At 43.5% G+C, this 17,771-nt stretch overlaps 1 protein-coding gene across 1 annotated transcript in view; it reads left to right on the top strand.

Moving 5' to 3' along the window:
- Window positions 1-105: 105 nt before the first annotated feature.
- Window positions 106-17,771, top strand: part of LOC143492533 (uncharacterized) — a 695,466-nt gene continuing 677,800 nt past the window's right edge. Inside the window, exons 1-2 of the mRNA XM_076990860.1 lie at window positions 106-151; window positions 585-750. Of these exons, the coding sequence (XP_076846975.1) occupies window positions 106-151; window positions 585-750 (212 nt within the window). The remainder of the gene's footprint in view (window positions 152-584; window positions 751-17,771) is intronic.

The raw sequence follows: 17,771 nt of genomic DNA, 5'->3' as shown, positions 1-17,771 counted from the left end.
GTCAGTCACTGGGTGATATCCGTATCTGTGAGTCAGTCACTGGGTGATATCAGTATCTGTGAGTCAGTCACTGGGTGATATCAGTATCTGTGAGTCAGTCACTGGATGATATCAGTATCTGTGAACCAGTCACTGGGTGATATCAGTATCTGTGAGTCAGTCACTGGGTGATATCAGTATCTGTGAACCAGTCACTGGGTGATATCAGTATCTGTGAACCAGTCACTGGGTGATATCAGTATCTGTAAACCAGTCACTGGGTGATATCAGTATCTGTGAGTCAGTCACTGGGTGATATCAGTATCTGTGAGTCAGTCACTGGGTGATATCAGTATCTGTGAACCAGTCACTGGGTGATATCAGTATCTGTGAACCAGTCACTGGGTGATATCAGTATCTGTGAGTCAGTCACTGGGTGATATCAGTATCTGTGAGTCAGTAACTGGGTGATATCAGTATCTGTGAACCAGTCACTGGGTGATATCAGTATCTGTGAGTCAGTCACTGGGTGATATCAGTATCTGTGAGTCAGTCGCTGAAATATCAGTATCTGAAAACCTTCCACTGTTTCTGTTTCATTCCAGTTACATTCTCAGAGAAGCAGCTTTCTCCTGCACAGTGTTCAGCTGTATCCTACCTGCGTCTCCACTCACAGTATGTGAGGAATGAGTGGAACCTGAATAAATACAACACATCAGAGGAGGGTTATAGGAGACTCATCCCAGCTGTCACCAACTGTAGAAGAGCTATGTGAGTGAACTATAACACTGTCTAGAAGATTTTCTAAAGCTAAGATGGGGGACAACAAATTACATTCATTGCAAATATTTGATTAATAAGTGTCATTAACCAAAAATACATGATGTACAGAGTGGGTAAAAGGTCTGGGTGAATTATGCTGCCTAATTTCAACACGATCAAGGTCCTTTCAGAAATGAAGGATTTAATTCATTATCATTTCATTCATAATGAAGTACATTCATTAGCCAAGTAAACCTGGTGCATATCACAAACCCAAAATGATCAGCTGTCTTGTCTAAAATCTAACTAATACTGCATAAACATCCATCCATTGTCTGTACCTCTTAATCCCGCTAGTCGAGGTCACAGGGGGCTGGAGCCAATCCCAGCATCACTGGGAAAAGGCAATTAACCTACCATGCATGTCTTTGGACTCTGGGAAGAAACCGGAGTACCTGGAGAAAACCCACGCAGGCACAGGGAGAACATGCAAACTCCACACAGAGCAGCCCAGACCGAGAATCGAACCCAGACCACCTTGCTGTGAGGCGACAGTGCTAACCACCACACCACCATGCCGCCCTAAAGCACAATAGACGAAGCATAATAACGTAAAGTGCACTTGAAAGAGGTGGGTCTTCAGTCGGCGTATGAAGACAGCAAGTGACTCCGATGTTCGAGCACACAAGGGAAGTTCATTCCACCACCTTGGAGCCAGAACAGAGAAAAGTCTGGATGCTTGTCTCCCATGTGTCCTGGATGATGGAGGCTCAAGACGAGTCATACTTGAGGCGCGGAGGGCTCTAGGTATGCTTCTGGGTTTTGCCATGGCCATCAAGTAAGGAGGAGCTGGACCATTCTTTGCTTTGTAGGCCAGCATCAGGGTTTTATATTTGATGCGGGCAGCTACCGGAAGCCAGTGGAGGGAGCGTAGCAAGGGAGTGACATGGCTGAACTTGGGAAAGTTGAAGACCAGCCGAGCTGCAGCGTTCTGGATCAGTTGCAGGGGTTTGATGGCATGCACAGGAAGACCAGCCAGGAGGCAGTTGCAGTAGTCCAGTCTTGAGATGACAAGGGACTGGACAAGGACCTGAGTGGCCTCCCTAGAGAGAAATGGCCAAATCCTTCGAATGTTGTGAAGGGTGAATCTGCATGATCGTGTTGTGTTAGCGTGTGTTAACGTGGGCCGTGAAGGAGAGTTGATTGTCGACAACTACACCAAGGCTACGCGCTTCCATGGATGGAGTGATCACAGTGTTCTCAAATGAGATAGAGAGATCACGATGAGGACTGGCTCTTGCAGGGATGTACAGCATCTCTGTCTTGCTTGGGTTAAGCTTTAGGTGGTGAGCTGCCATCCAAGAGGCAATGTCTTTTAGACATGCAGAGATTCGAGCTGAAACCTGTGTGTCAGAAGGTGGGAAGGAAAAGAAGAGCATCCGTGTAACATTGATAAGAGAAGCCATGTGCAGAAATTGTCTCACCCAGTGAGCGGGTATAAAGGGAAAAAAGAAGTGGACCCAGCACTGAGCCTTGTGGAACTCCAGTGGAGAGTTTGCATGGCGTGGATGTTGATCCTCCCCATGTTACTTGGTAGGAACGACCCTCCAGGTAGGATGCAAACCACGGCCATGCATTGCCAGTGATACCAAGGCCTGAAAGGATGGACAGGAGGATCTCATGATTGACTGTGTCAAAGGCCGCCGAAAGATACAGACACTTAATGTGCAGAGTCCGTAACTTGGTAGATGGGAGGAAGACAGCGGAAGACAACGCAGGCAGGCTCACTCCTCTATGATCAAGGAATGCATAGCATGAGACAGATGAGAGAGACAGATGCCAGTTATTAGGGTGTAGGTAGGTGAATTGGAAAGGGAGAGTGGTTGTGTAGTGGAATGTGATGTGGGTGACTCCCCTGTGGGGTTGGCCCGGCCTACCGTGACAGAAAGGTGGTAGCAGCCGTTGTTTTCCTGGCAGCAAAATGTAAAATATGTCCTGTGGTGATAAAGAAACCCCAGTTTTACCTCTATGAGATCTAAAAGAAAGCCTGTCATCAATCAAGTCACCCACATACTCTTCTGTCTGAGGATCCCCTCACAGACCCTCCATGCACAAGACCATCAGTGCCTCTTCACTCCACCAAGCAGCAGCAGACAAGGTGTAGAACACCAAGTCATAGTCCACTGCTGAACAGAAGACCTGTGGGAGGTGAAGCAGGGTTCTACTGCAGGGTTCTACTGCAGGGTTCTACTGCAGAGTTCTACTGCAGGGTTCTACTGCAGGTTCCTACTGCAGGGTTCTACTGCAGGGTTCTACTGCAGGTTCCTACTGCAGGGTTCTACTGCAGAGTTCTACTGCAGAGTTCTACAGCAGGGTTCTACTGCAGGTTCCTACTGCAGGGTTCTTCCCTGCTTCAGATGGTGGAAGACTGTTTGGGGCTGGTATCTGAAGTCGAGATAGCTGTGTTTTAGACAGGTCTGCAGTACGTTGGTCATGTATTGCATGAGGGGCTGTTCAGTATAATAGTTCACACCGAATGAGAAAACCATCACAGCTCTCCAGGTCACCATCATAAACTTCAGGTGTAGAACATGCAGGGACCTGCACCTGCCTCTCATGGACCATCAAGTCTACCCCACTGGACATGTTGGGAGGACTGTGGGACTGAGGGACCATGTAGGGCCTCTTTTAACATCTTCCAGCTTCAGATAAGGTTGCAGCACATGGGCCGTGTCTGCTGTTATGGAAGACACACAGGCTGCATCTGGGACGGGCAAAGTGACAGCAACTCCAAACACAGGAACAGGGATTAGTACCACGACAGAAACAGGCATCGAAACAGTATCAAGAACCAAGACAAAACCAGGAAACATGGGGGCAGGAAACATGGGTGTAGACAACTTGGGATCAGTGCAGACATGAATATCATGTGCACAAGTCTTCAAAATAAAAGCATGTAATTGTACTGTGAGCACGATGCACTATTCATGTTTGATTCCTGATTTCTCTCACAGACCAGTCAGAGAGACAAATCAAATCAAATCAAATATATTTGTATAGCGCTTTTCACAACACATGTTGTCACAAAGTGCTTTACAGGATTTACAAGGTTAACAATACTATGGGTCCAAATCCCTAATGAGCAAGCCAAAGGCGAAAGTGGCAAGGAAAAACTCCCTAGATGATGGGGAATAGTTCCCCATCCCCAGTTCACCCATTGGGTGGCCCGTTAACACACAAATTACACAAAAACAAATTATACAGACTAATACACAAGTTACAAATAAATCACACAATCAGGCTAAGTATAAGGTAACTAGAATGAAAGTTCTGGGTGTTGATATTGTCAATGTAAATGTCTTATGATGAACGCCAGGTTTTCATTCCATGTCGAAGCGATGATACTGGAATTGTAGGCTCCAACTGCAGTGTTACTCCCCAAGTGAACCTTGGAGACGAAAGATATGTGATGTGGTAAATATGTAACAGATTATTCAAAGGCCAAACTAAACAGATAAGTCTTTAGTTGAGTTTTAAACATTGAGACTGTGTCTGAGTCCCGAATAAAGGCAGGAAGATTATTCCACAGTTGTGGAGCTTTAAAAGAAAAGGCTCTTCCACCTGCTGTGATCTTTTTGATCCTAGGAACAGTTAGTAAGCCTGCGTCCTGTGAACGAAGTGAACGTGCTGGATTGTAATGATCAATAAGTTCACTAAGATACTCTGGAGCTAAGCCATGCAGTGTTTTATATGTTAATAAAAGTTTTTTATAGTCAATACGGAATCTAGCAGCCAATGTAATGACGATAGTACGGGACTAATGTGATCAAATTTTTTAGTTTTCGTTAAAACTTGCGCTGCTGCGTTCTGAACAAGCTGGAGTTTGTTTATCGATTTACCAGAACATCCAGCTAGAAGACTATTGCAATAATCTAGGCGAAAGGATATGAATGCATGGATTAGCTTTTCCGCATCACTAGTATTTAATATATTTCTAATTTTAGCAATGTTGCGTAAGTGAAAGAACGCTACCCTAGTTATATTATTAATGTGTGTATCGAACGAGAGATCTGGGTCTATTGTGACACCTAAGTTCTTTACCTCTGCGCTGGGGGTTATAGTAAAGCAATGTAGATTCAATGCTACATTACGTATCTTGTCTCTTGCTGCCCTAGACCCAACTATTATTATTTTATCTGGATAATCTCGCCTAAGGTTAACATGTAAGAGACAGAATGCTAATGTATTTACTCCTTTGCAGATTAACTGGCTGTGACCTCACTGAAGAGTTTTGTAAATCTCTAACAACAGCTATACAAACAGAAAACTCCCCCTTGAAAGAGCTGGATGCTAGTTACACCACCCTGCATGATACAGGAATGGAGCAGCTCTCTGCTGGACTGAACAGTTCACACTGTACACTGGAGACACTCAGGTGAGTTTGTTAACAGCAGAGTTGTTCAGTAATACAAATTCTATTTATTCATGAACTCATTCTTGAATGGAAATGTTAATATGTGAACAGAGACAAATGTTGTTCCATAAAAATACAAAAGATTTTTCTTGTGAAATTGGATTATATGATTATATTTGTCAGGGTTGGACCCAGGCACGTGCCTCCTGCCGCTACTAGGCGGAGCACGCAAGCTAGAACCAGGGGCAATCAAGCCCAATAGAACGCAGCTGTCAGCAGCCTATTTAACACGGGTGACTCCAGCAACCCATTGCTGAAGTTGTTAGTTGTTGTTGCACTCGCAGCCTAAGCCAGTTACTCTTGCAGTGACTTATTTCTCTCCGTTTCTCCCCTGAGTGTTCTCAGGTTTTGTCTCTCGTACGTTCTGTTTGTTTCTTCCCTTTCTGTTCTATGTCGGTTTGTCTACCAGTGTTCTGGTGGACAGGCTGACAGGTATCCTGGTAGAAGCTTAGGTCTTGCCTACCTAAGCTTCATCTATTTTATTTCCCCTTTTTGACACGTTGAGCCGTTCTCCGTGTGATTTTCGTTTTCCCGTTTTTTTCTTTGGACGCGTTGTGTTCCGTTCCGCGTGTTTTTTGTTTGTTTACTTACCTGGTCTATACACACGTCGAGGTTCTCCGTGTAGTTCTTCTGTTGTTCCCTCTGGGTTTTTTGTTTTCGTTTTCCCGCAGTCGCGGAGGTTTCAGTTTGGCTGTTTTTTGCCGTTTTGCTTTTAGTGGGTTTGCACTTGAGTCCTACACTCCTCGAAACCAGCGCGACACCACCGTGTTCGGGGGTGCTGCGTTACAATATTCAAACAAAGAAAAATATTTTTGTGTTGTGCAAGTAGAGCCAACAAATACTACTGCAGGGGTGCCCAATACGTCGACCGCAATCTACTGCTCGATCGCGAAGAAAGTGAGGGTGGATCGCATGACATTAAAAAGTAGGGGATGAATGACAGGCTATCATCCATCTGCACTGACCGTTGTCTTTTGATTGACATACAGGGTAGCCAATCTGATGTGTGAACTTCTGACCACCTATGCATGCGCGTTAAACCACGCTAACTGGGTCAGTTACCTTGCTGCGTAGCTAGCCTCCAATTTAAACTAAATACAACAAAGGGTATAAAAATGAGTGCCGTCGCTGGTCTGAGTAAGAAGCCTAAAACCAAAGAAGGGAAATGTGGAGCGGCATTTTTGGACTGTTCAAGCATCATTTCGGGTCGGTCAATTAATTGTTAAGCAAAAGAAGTCCTTCCAAGATGAAGAGATGATAAAATAGGCATTTGTTAAAGTCGCTAATTCCTTGTTCCGAGACTTTAAAAACAAATCGGAAATATTATCGTCAATCAAAGCTCTCCAGGTATCGAGGAATACAGTTACAATTACAAGTATTGCTACAATTAGCGATTCTTTCAAATACTTTATAAATATAAATAAATAAAATACTTTATCCTAAAAGGAAAAAACGAAAAGGAAAGAAAGAATACACAATATTATGCCCCGGGGGGGGGGGGGGGTGTTGCCCCGTTTGTGCAGGTGAGCCCGCGGACCGGCTGGGGAGCCGCATGAAACCAGGCAAAGAGCCGCATGTGGCTCGCGAGCCGCGAGTTGGCCACCCCTGGCATACAGCGTGATGACTTTTAAAAAGGAGAATGAATTTAAAATAAATCCCTTCATTAAAAGTGTCGATAATAAGCGGGCCTATTTACCTAACAAGGCTGTTCGCAAAGTGAAAATAGCAACAGCCCACCATTGGTATATATCGGCACAGTATTTCCAATGACGCGCCCATCAAACTGCGACGAAACAGCAGAGCACGTTAGTCCTCAGCCCATAGCACTCACCAGACACCAAAAGAAGTGCCATACCTCAAAGGTATTAAGCTAGTCCACTAAAGGAAGCCAGGCCCAACAACGATCACACTTGCCACCGTTAGAGGTGCTGGGAAAACAGGACGACAGAAGGGAGTCTACCCCAGTAACCACACCCCCGTTATTTATAATGCCAGAATAAACCTGCCCCGCGACTCACCCGGCTACACCCCAATCTGCAATTGGGGGGTAATTAGTGGGATTGCCCAAAGATGCCACTCTGCCACACAAGGTTTTTGTTTACGTGGTGGTTGTGGAGTGGTCAATGGAGGTGTTGGGAAGCTCAGTCAACAATGCCTTCAGCTGAATTTTACTTTATTATTTAAAAAATAAGCAAGATGAAAAACTCACATGTGCGACTGAATGAACAAAAAGAGACACAAAGTTATTTTCATTATTTCAGTGCCTTCTGTGTCACACTCAGTGACACACACAGTGCACAGTGCACAAAAAAGCCCATGTCTGAAATTCGGTCTCTATCAAGAAAATGACTAAGAGCTTTTTAAACACTAAATTCCTGCCTAGACTGGGCAGGAATCACCACAAAATAGTTCATTTGCATCTTAAATGTAACATTGTGTTATGCGATGTTCCCTAACACCCCATGATCCCAAATAGTCTAGTCCTATTTTTATGTGCATTCTTGAGCACATGCAACCCTGTAACTGCACATGCTGGACCAATGATGTGACCTTACAGATAATTTCATCATCTCCAAGCTCTGTCGCTACTGTTTTAAGCCTAAATATAGTGGAAGAAATACTTAAACCATGATAATTGATGTCAGAGGCTTCTTAAAATATGAACAGTCAAAAGAACTTGCATAAATAACAATCATTCATTCTATACAACTATGACACAGTATCCATAATAGAGCCTATAGCACCATTACAGGGTCCATTCAGGTGATAATGGTACAATAGAGGCATGTCACCACTTTGAATACTGCAGCACTGTAGATCTATAGATCACTACTGAAGTAAATGGAAAATACAAGTTACACAGAGAGTAAAAGTAACTCTACTAAAAGAAAAAGACATGCTTGAATGTCTCATAGTAAACACTATATCAAACATATAAATTATATTTTCCTCCTCTGATGTTTAAACTATTTATGTGTGATTCCACATTCTCTGACTGAACTGCACTCTGTACTGTATTTTCTCTTTTGCAGACTAGCTGGCTGTAATCTCACTGTCAAGTCTTGTGAGGACATTTGTACCTATGTGACTGGACATCAGACTGAACTGTACTGTATTTATTCCTTTTTTGCAGATTATCTGGCTGTAATCTCACTGTGTTGTCTTGCAAAAATCTCAGATCAGCCCTACAAACAGAAAACTCCTTGAAGGAGTTGGACCTTAATAACAACAACCTACAGGATTCAGGAGTGGAGCAGCTCTCTGCTGGACTGAACAGTTCACACTGTAAAATGGAGACACTCAGGTAAGTTTATTGTGAACAGCAGAGTTGTTCAGTAATATAAATTCTATTTATTCCTGAACTCATTCTTGAATGGAAATGTTAAAATGGGAACACAATTTGATAGAGACCGGTGTTGCTATTTAAAAAAATACTAAACAAGATATTTTTCTTGTGAAATTGAAATATTAAAAACTGTACTGTAGAGGGAGTCTGGGAGCGATAAGGTGGACAGGACAGGACACCTGAAGCATAACGGGGTGGATGGTGTTGAAGGTATTTGAGAAATCCAAGAAGAGGATCCTCATAGTGCCTTGTTCCTTATGCAGGTGTGAGTGGGCCTGGGGTAGTAGGTAGAGAATGGCATACTCAAACCAGCCATACCAGCGTTTCTCAAAGTGTAGGGCGCATGGGTATTGCAGGTGGGGCGCAAGCAATTGGAAGAAATTAAACTTTTTTAGCCTGTCGTTTTAATGCCTGTTAGTTTTGCATAAGCCCCAGATGTTTAAAACGTCTGCGGAACAGTGTGAACCAGGGCTAGATTCCACCCTTTAATGAATTTGTACCGGCCCCACTGGTCAACAAATTACGTTCAACACCACCCATCCCCCATCAACAAATCACGATCGCCACCCCCCCTGTCAATAAATTACGTTCGCCGCAACCCCCCCCCCCCCGTCAACAACTCACGATTGCCACCCCCCTGTCAATAAATTACGTTCGCCGCCATCCCCCCGTCAACACATTACGTTCGCCACCCCCATCCCCGTCAACAAATCACGATCGCCACCCCCCATTTGTATTTTATTACCATTTTGTTTGGGTGATATGGGACAGGTGGGGCATGGATTTTCCCCTTCTTCTGAGTTGGGGAATGATAGAAAAAGTTTGAGAACCACTGCTCTACACTAACATCTGCCTGGTACGTAAACTGTAGACAGTCCTGGGCATGTTGCACCTGTGGTCTGAGGAGACAGAGGAAGAGCCGCTCAAAAGTCTTCATCAGATGTGACGTGAGTGCCACTGGTCGGAAGTCATTCAGCTCACTGGGCCGGCTCTTTTTGGGCACTGGAACTAAACATGAGGTCTTCCAGAGCGTAGGCACTCTCCCCAGTTGTAAGCTGAGGTTGAAAACACATTGAAGTGGTTCACCCAGTTCTGCAGCACAGGTCTTTAGTAGACGTGGACACACCTTGTCAGGGCCTGCTGCTTTCCAAGGGTGAAGCTTCCTCAGTTGATCCCTGACCTTGTCTGCAGTGAAGTGTGAAGGAGTCTGTGATAAGATGGGAATGGAGGAGGTGGAGGTTGCTGCAGTAACTGATGGAAGGTGTGTTGTGGGAAGAGGGAGATATGACTGCAGTGAGGGACAGGGCAGGGGAGACATGGACTGACTGAAGCAGTTAAAGAAGTTGTTCATCTCTGTGGCCTTCTCAACAGTCCCTCCTATGACTCTGGCCTTTGTGTTGTGGCCAGTGATGGTCTTAACACCTTTCCAGACCTCCCTCATGTTGTTCTCCTCAAGCTTTTGCTCCACCTTTCTCCTGTTGCTGTCCTTTAGCTTCCCTCACACAGCATTTCACCTCCTGCTGTGCTGCTTTCATTGCCCCCCTGTCCCTGCTCCGGAATGCTGCCTTCTTCCTGTTGAGGACAGCTTTGACTTCCTGCGTTACCCATGGCTTAATGTTAGGGTAGCATCGTACAGTCTTCATTGGGGAAACCACGTCTACACAAAAGTTGAGATAGTCCGTCAGACAGTGTGTCATCCCCACAGTGTGGGCTAAGCAGCACATCCCAGTCCGTGGTGTCAAAGCAGTCTCTGAGGGCATCTTCCATTCCAGGAGACCACCTCCTGATGGTGGTGGTTGTTGCAGGCTGCCTTTGAACCAGGGGTGTGTACTCTGGCTGTAGGTGGACTAGGTTGAACCAGGGGTGTGTACTCTGGCTGTAGGTGGACTAGGTTGTGGTCATACTGCTCTAATGGGGGAGGGGAGTGGCTATGTATGCATCCCTGATACTAGCATACAGTAAATCAATGATCCTGTTTCTTCTTGTTTAGACAATCCATGACCTGGTAGAAGGCAACTAGGGTAGAGTCCAATGTGGCATGGTTAAAATCTCCAGAGATTATCATAAATGCCTCAGGATGCTGTGTCTGCAGCCTTGCTTGCCTGGATCTTCTCACATGCCATGGCTGCATCTGTGGTTGGAGGAATGTAAACTATCACGGTGATCATGTGACTGAAATCCCTAAGCAGGTTCTATGGCCACATGCTAATTACGAGCAACTCCAAGTCCGAACAACAAAAGACCAGCAGCTGTTGACATAAATGATCAGATAAGTTAAGATAAAATTAGATAACCCTGGCTGGTCTTACTATGCATGCCATCAAACCCCTGCAACTGATCCAGAACGCTGCAGCTCGGCTGGGCTTCAACCTTCCCAAGTTCAGCCATGTCACTCCCTTGCTGTGCTCCCTCCACTGGCTTCTGGTAGCTGCCCACATCAAATATAAAACCCTGGTGCTGGCCTACAAAGCAAAGAATGGTCCAGCTCCTCCTTACTTGATGGCCATGGTAAAACCCAGAAGCATACCTAGAGCCCTCCGTGCCTCAAGTATGACTCGTCTTGACCCTCCATCATCCAGGACACATGGGAGACAAGCATCCAGACTTTTCTCAGTCCTGGCTCCAAGGTGGTGGAATGAACTTCCCTTGTGTGTCCGAACATTGGAGTCACTTGCTGTCTTCAGATGCTGACTGAAGACCCACCTCTTTCAAGTGCACTTTACATAATTATGCTTTGTCTATTGTGCTTATCGTCTCTTTCCTCAGGTGTTTGTTATAGGTATTGCTTACTGTCTTTTTCTCAGGTATTGTGCATAATTGGGTTATAGGAATTGCTTACTGTCTTTTTCCTCAAGTGATGTGTATATTCAGGTATAATAATGACTTGGCATAATTGTTAGGTATCATATGACTTTCGTCTAGTGGTTTTTACAGCTTAGAGTACCTTGTGTTCAGGACTATCTATACTACCTTGGAGATTCCAAGCAACTACGTAGCACTTTTGTAAGTCGCTCTGGATAAGAGCGTCTGCTAAATGCCATAAATGTAAATGTAAATGTAAATAATCCTTAATTAATCCCACAATGGGGAAATTTGCAATATTACAGCAGCGGAGAGGAAGGAACAGAGAAAGGAAGTATATATATAAGACAAAAATAAAAATATACAGGTATATGTACAAGGTTTATATAATATACAGTGAGTCCCCGCTTAACAACAGGGTTAGAGACTGAAAAGTCCGTCGTAAAGCAGTTTTCGTCATAAAGCGTGACCATAGATTTAGATACGCTTTGATCATAAATACAGTATAGAAAAAAACTAACAATGTTCTCGTGTGTGCGTACAGCGTGAGAAAGAGTGATCGCGTTGCTGAGATGGGCTGTGGTGGAAGCTGTGCTGTCAGCTGCCTCAGCCCAGCTTATCATACACAGCACTCCACAACACTCCACTGTGCTGCCACTGCTCCTCCGCGCACCGCGACAAAAAAAAAAAAGTCGGTCGTAACTCTGGTCCGTCGTTAACCAGACCCATCATTAAGCGGGGGACTCACTGTTTATAATGATATTGAAAAATATAATCTGATGAATGGTGAGATATTGCACATAGACATATTGAGTGTTGCACATTTGCCATATTGATTGCACATTGTTCTGCATGTAGTAGCAATGTTAAACATTAACTACAGTCTATTGAGAGCAGCGTGTGTTATACAGTCTGACGGTGTGTGGACGGAAGGACCTGCGGTATCTCTCCTTTACACACCGCGGGTGCAGCAGCTGGGCACTGAAGGAGCAGCTTAGTGCAGTCAGAGAGTGGTGAATGGGGTGGGACAGGTTCTTCAGCATGTGTTTAAGCTTAGTTCTTATTCTCCTGTCTCCCACCACCTCCACTGGGTCAAGAGGACACCCGAGGACAGAGCTGCACTTCCTTATGATCCTGTCCAGTCTCTGTCCTGTCAGCGGTGGAGATGCTGCTACCCCAGCAGACCACTCCATAAAATATGGCTGATGCCACCACAGCATCAAAGCAGGTCCTCATTAGTGACCCCTGCACAACAAAGGATCTGAGTCTCCTTAGGAGATACAGTCTGCTCTGACCCTTCCTGTAGAGACCAGATGTGTTGTCAGTCCAGTCCAGCTTGTTGTTAAGGTGGACACCAAGGTATTTGTAGGACCTCACCATCTCTATGTCTGTGCCCTGGATGTTTACAGGAACAGGATTAGAGTGTTTAGTCCTGCAGAAATCCACCACCAGTTCTTTAGTTTTGCCTGCATTGATCTGCAGGCAGTTCTTCTGGCACCATGTCACAAAGTCCTGCGTCTGTCCTCTGTACTCCCCGTCATCTCCATCACTGATGAGGCCAACGATAGCAGAGTCGTCAGAGAACTACTGCAGGTGGCAGCTGGTAGAACTCTACTGTAAATCTGCAGTGTAGAGGGTGAACAAGAAGGGAGCAAGAACTGTTCCCTGTGGAGCCCCCGTGCTGCAGACAACAGTGTCAGACTGACAGCCCTTTGTCCTCACGTACTGCGGTTGGATGGTATTGAAAGCACTGAAAAAATCAAAGAACATGATTATCACAGTGCTCCCAGTGGTCTCCAGGTGGGACAGAGATCTGTGTCAGAGATCAGAGATTAGTTTGCCTACCAACTTGGCATCGGTGTGGAGGATGACATCATCCAATTGCTTAAATTTAATTTATTAAACCTTATTACTTTATTGTCGTACTTGCAAGCGCTTTAATTCGCCAGCGCACACACCAAGGACAGACAGAACCAAAGTTACTATCTTCACACACACACTCCAAACAACTTCAGCTCAATACAGCTCTCGCGAGTTTTTCCTCCAACACTTATATCATATGTTTCAGAATGTCATGAACCAAGTTGTAATTTCATGCATGGAAAATTTTATTTTATTTCACTCAACAACCTCTCATAAAATGTTTCTCTTATGCTTGTGTGCACAATGATCCTCCCAGTTCTGCTTTTTTTTTCAAAAGAACGTCTTTCTTTGGGGCTCGTATAATTCACTCAGGTGTTCAAACGTCCTCTCATAAGAGGCTCATAGATTTTATCTAAGTCACTGGAAAGAGGCTTACATTTATTTATTATTCTAAGTCCTCAAACTGAGGCTCATGGGTGTGGTCCTAATTCATAGAACACCTCTTTCTCAAGGCTCATGTGATTTAACGGGTTCTAAGTCCTCCTTCTCTGAAGTTCATATGTTTCACCAGATCAAAAAGTCTCTCAAAGCAATACTCATAATGTTTATTACATCACATGCGCTTTAACAACAATTTATATAGGCCTTTAGTCAGCATAAAACCACACAATACATGGGAATCAACCAAACACTGCAGATTCACACACACACACACACACACACACACATACAGCCAGTGGCGGACTTAGCAATTTGGGGGCTCAAGGCGAATTTAGCTAGGGGGCCCATTAACATTAATATGCGAGCCTGGTTTATACTTTCGCAAGTGAGTGTAGCGCATGACTCCGCCCACCTCGCGCGACCCTGCGCAACGGTGGAAGCTTTTATACTTTCCGCGTGCAGTGTTTTCCGAAACGATATGTGGTAGTATAAAGAAACACCCCTCAAAAACAGAGGAAGGAACATTTACCTGACCAATTTTAATGTTGCTTTGTGTTTCAGGTTTGAAAGTGCTGGAATTTAGGCTAAAGTACTTGAAAATGCTTGAAATTGTAACTACTTCATTTCACAACAAATAGCTGTCTGACTGAACAGTTCTGTATTACGTTAGCCTCTTGTAATTCCAGGACGAAACATGAGAGAACGTGAAGACGTTAAGATTGGGCGTTTTGAAAATAAACCACCATTAAATAATGTGATTTAAAAAAGCGAATTATATCGAATCATTGAATTATATCGAATCATTATATCGAACGTGAAGACGTTAAGATTCATTTGGGTGTTTTGAAAATAAACCACCATTAAATTATTTCGAGTACATGTATAAATATTTAACTTATTTAAGTTTATCGTGCTGGGAAATATTGAAATGGACCTTGAAAGTGACGTACAAGTGCTTTAATTCCACTTTATAAACGTGTATGAACCCTGCAAACATGACTTTGTTCATTGCGCTGAGGCGCGGCGCGCGCGAAGTTACAAAATTTGAGAGGTGCACGACCTCGCGAATCGATAGCACGAGACCCTTGCGCATGGGTGGAGCCACAGCAATTATGTCATTTTCGCCACGCTTCAGCGCGATGAACAAAGTCATGTTTGAAGGGTTCATACACCTTAATAAGGTGGAATTAAAGCACTTGTACGTCACTTTAAAGGTCCATTTCAATATTTCCCAGCATGTTAAACTTAATTCAGTTAAATATTTATACCTATACTCGAAATAATTTAATGGTGGTTTATTTTCAAAACGCCCAAATGAATCTTAACGTCTTCACGTTCTCTCGTGTTTCATCCTGGAAGAGGCTCGTATTTGTTAACGTAATACAAGAGAACTGTTCAGTCAGACAGATATTTGTTGTGAAACGAAGTAGTATTTATTTATTATTATTTAGCCTAATTCCAGCATCCCGCCAAAAGTCAGTGTAAAATCCGCCCCTCAGAAGCCTAAACTATCCCAAAGGCCAAAGTTGTTGGGGGGGGGGGGGGTAGCGAGTGTAAGTTGTCGACCGGGGAAGCAGTGTTAAAATGGAGACAAATTAAGTATTATATCGCCATCGATTCTTAATGTTGACTTGTAACTCCCGCAGTAGCCCAACTCAAAAGTAGCCCAAAAAACCGCACCCCGCGACCCCAGAATTTTTACCCGCGGAAGGAGTTTCAAACAAGCCCAATTTGGCGTGAAAACCGCGAACCTGGCAACACTGTGCCTGGTGTAGCGTCAGGTACAAATGTTTTTTTATTGGTTTTGCAGGGTTTTTTTTATTTTCCAATGCCACCTATTGCCACCTATCGTTTCGGAGAACACTGCAGTGAAGCTCGCGAAAGTATAAATGCCTCCACCGTTCATGCAGGGTCGCGCGAGGTGGGCGGAGTCACGCGCTACGGTCACTCGCGAAAGTATAACCCTCACTTTTTTTTAAACTACACCACTGGTCAATATGCGTTTGAGTTTGTAGGGGGGATTGCAAAAATATTCTCATCTACTAAAGAGGGGCACGGCAGAAAAAGTTTGGGAACCACTGCCCTATAGCATATTGTGTCCCTCAAAAAAATCATTTTACAGAGAACAGGGTTCTTTTAATGATGTCATTAGGATGTATTTTTCATTATGATACACTGTTAGTGGATTGATCATTTTACATTGCAAAGTGCTTGTGTAATCCTTTATTTGTCAAACATTACATTAAACATTGTAATCACAACTGATTACAAGTAATCAGTAAACATTCTGATCTCAGACCAGCTGCTTGAACTTAATTGCGGACAAAAACGTGTGAAGAGATTCTAAATGTATCGAAACTGTGTGACGTAACGAAACCTGTTTTTGGAACAGTCACGTGGCTTTCCCCTTTTGATGTGGACTTCGAAACAGTGTTTCGGAACACAGTGATTCAAATGAATCGATTCAGTTCGATTTCAAGCTTCGAGTTTGACCTCACTAGTATTCTCTGCTAGCTCCCTACCCTGTGTCTTCGTGTTGTCTGGTAGTTGTGTTTATTTGTTATCATTGCTTTGGTTAGAGTTTACATTCTTTGGTATTGTCTCTCTTTTGTTTGTTCTGTTAATTAGTCTGATTAAATTCCTGAACTTCTGCACTTGCGTCTTGCCCTCATCTGTGCATCATTATGCTAGCACTATTAGAAGGTCCATTCAGGTGATAATGGTACTGTCATCACTTTGTACCCTGCAGCACTATAGATCTATAGATCACTACTGAAGAAAATGGAAGGCACAAGTTACACAGAGAAGGTTAAAGGAACTCTACTAAAAGAGAAAGACATTGATGAATGTCTCATAGTAAACACCAATATCAAACATATAAATTATATTTTCCTCCTCTGATATTTAAACTGTTTCTGTGTGATTCCACATTCTCTGTACTGTATTTACTCCTTTGCAGATTAGCTGGGTGTGATCTCACTGTGACGTCTTGTGAATATCTCACATCAGCTCTACAAATAGAAAACTCCTTGAAGGAGTTGGTCCTTAATAACAATGACCTGCAAGATTCAGGAGTGGAACAGCTCTCTGCTGGACTGAAAGGTCCCAACTGTAAACTGGAGACACTCAGGTGAGTTGTTCGAATTCATTCTTGAATAGAAAGGTCATGTACATGACACTATAACAGTATTACACATAGTATTAAGTCACATGGCTAACAAAGCAAAAACTTGCATTAAAATACACAGAGTACTCGAAAGTGGCTGTGGCAGTGATAATGATTATGAGCATGACATTTAAATGCTTTTGTAAATATTGGACCCCTGATTATTGTTAATCATGATTATTTTTTATCAATTAAAAAAGAATTATTAAATTAAATAAATAATTAATATATATATTTTTATAATAAACATTTTTTTGCAATTACATAAAGAGAAGACAGAGATTCTTGTTCTTGGCAGTGATTCACAAAGGAATGATGTCCAGACTTATTTAAATAAAATGAATCTGAATGCCAAACAATGTGTTAAGAACCTGGGCGTCACATTTGATAAAGAGCTCAGCTTCAGATCACACATCATGACTACATGCAAGACAGCTTCTTTTCACCTTTGAAACATTGCTTAGGCCTGAGATATGCTCTCTCCTGCTGATAGTGAAAAACTTGTCCATGCATTTATCACATCAAGGCTAGATTATTGTAACGCTGTTCTATCTGCTCTTCCAAAGAGCTCTATTTCTCACCTACAGCGAGTTCAGTAAATAAGACATAATTTAAAAGAGCCTTTAGCATCAGAGATTATAAACAGTTCTGAAAAGATGTGTTTTGAGTCTCGACTTAAACTGAGATAAAGAGTCCAAATTCCTTAGATCAGGAGAAAGAGCATTCCAGAGTCTTGGGGCAGAGCTACTGAAGGCTCTACCTCTCATGGTGACAAGGCGCATAGTGGGAACAGACAGATAAGTAGAGGCAGATGATCTCAGTGATCGTGAATGAGAGGTGATCTTAATAAGGTCAGAAATATACGGAGGGGCGAGGTTGTGAATAGGCTTGAAAGTGAGAAGTAATATTTTATATTGAATTCGTTGTGTGACCGGAAG

This window comes from Brachyhypopomus gauderio, unplaced genomic scaffold (assembly GCF_052324685.1).
Source record: "Brachyhypopomus gauderio isolate BG-103 unplaced genomic scaffold, BGAUD_0.2 sc78, whole genome shotgun sequence".
Classification (NCBI taxonomy): domain Eukaryota; kingdom Metazoa; phylum Chordata; class Actinopteri; order Gymnotiformes; family Hypopomidae; genus Brachyhypopomus; species Brachyhypopomus gauderio.
The sequence above is the reverse complement of the archived record's forward strand: the minus strand, read 5'-3'. Positions and strand labels throughout refer to the sequence as shown.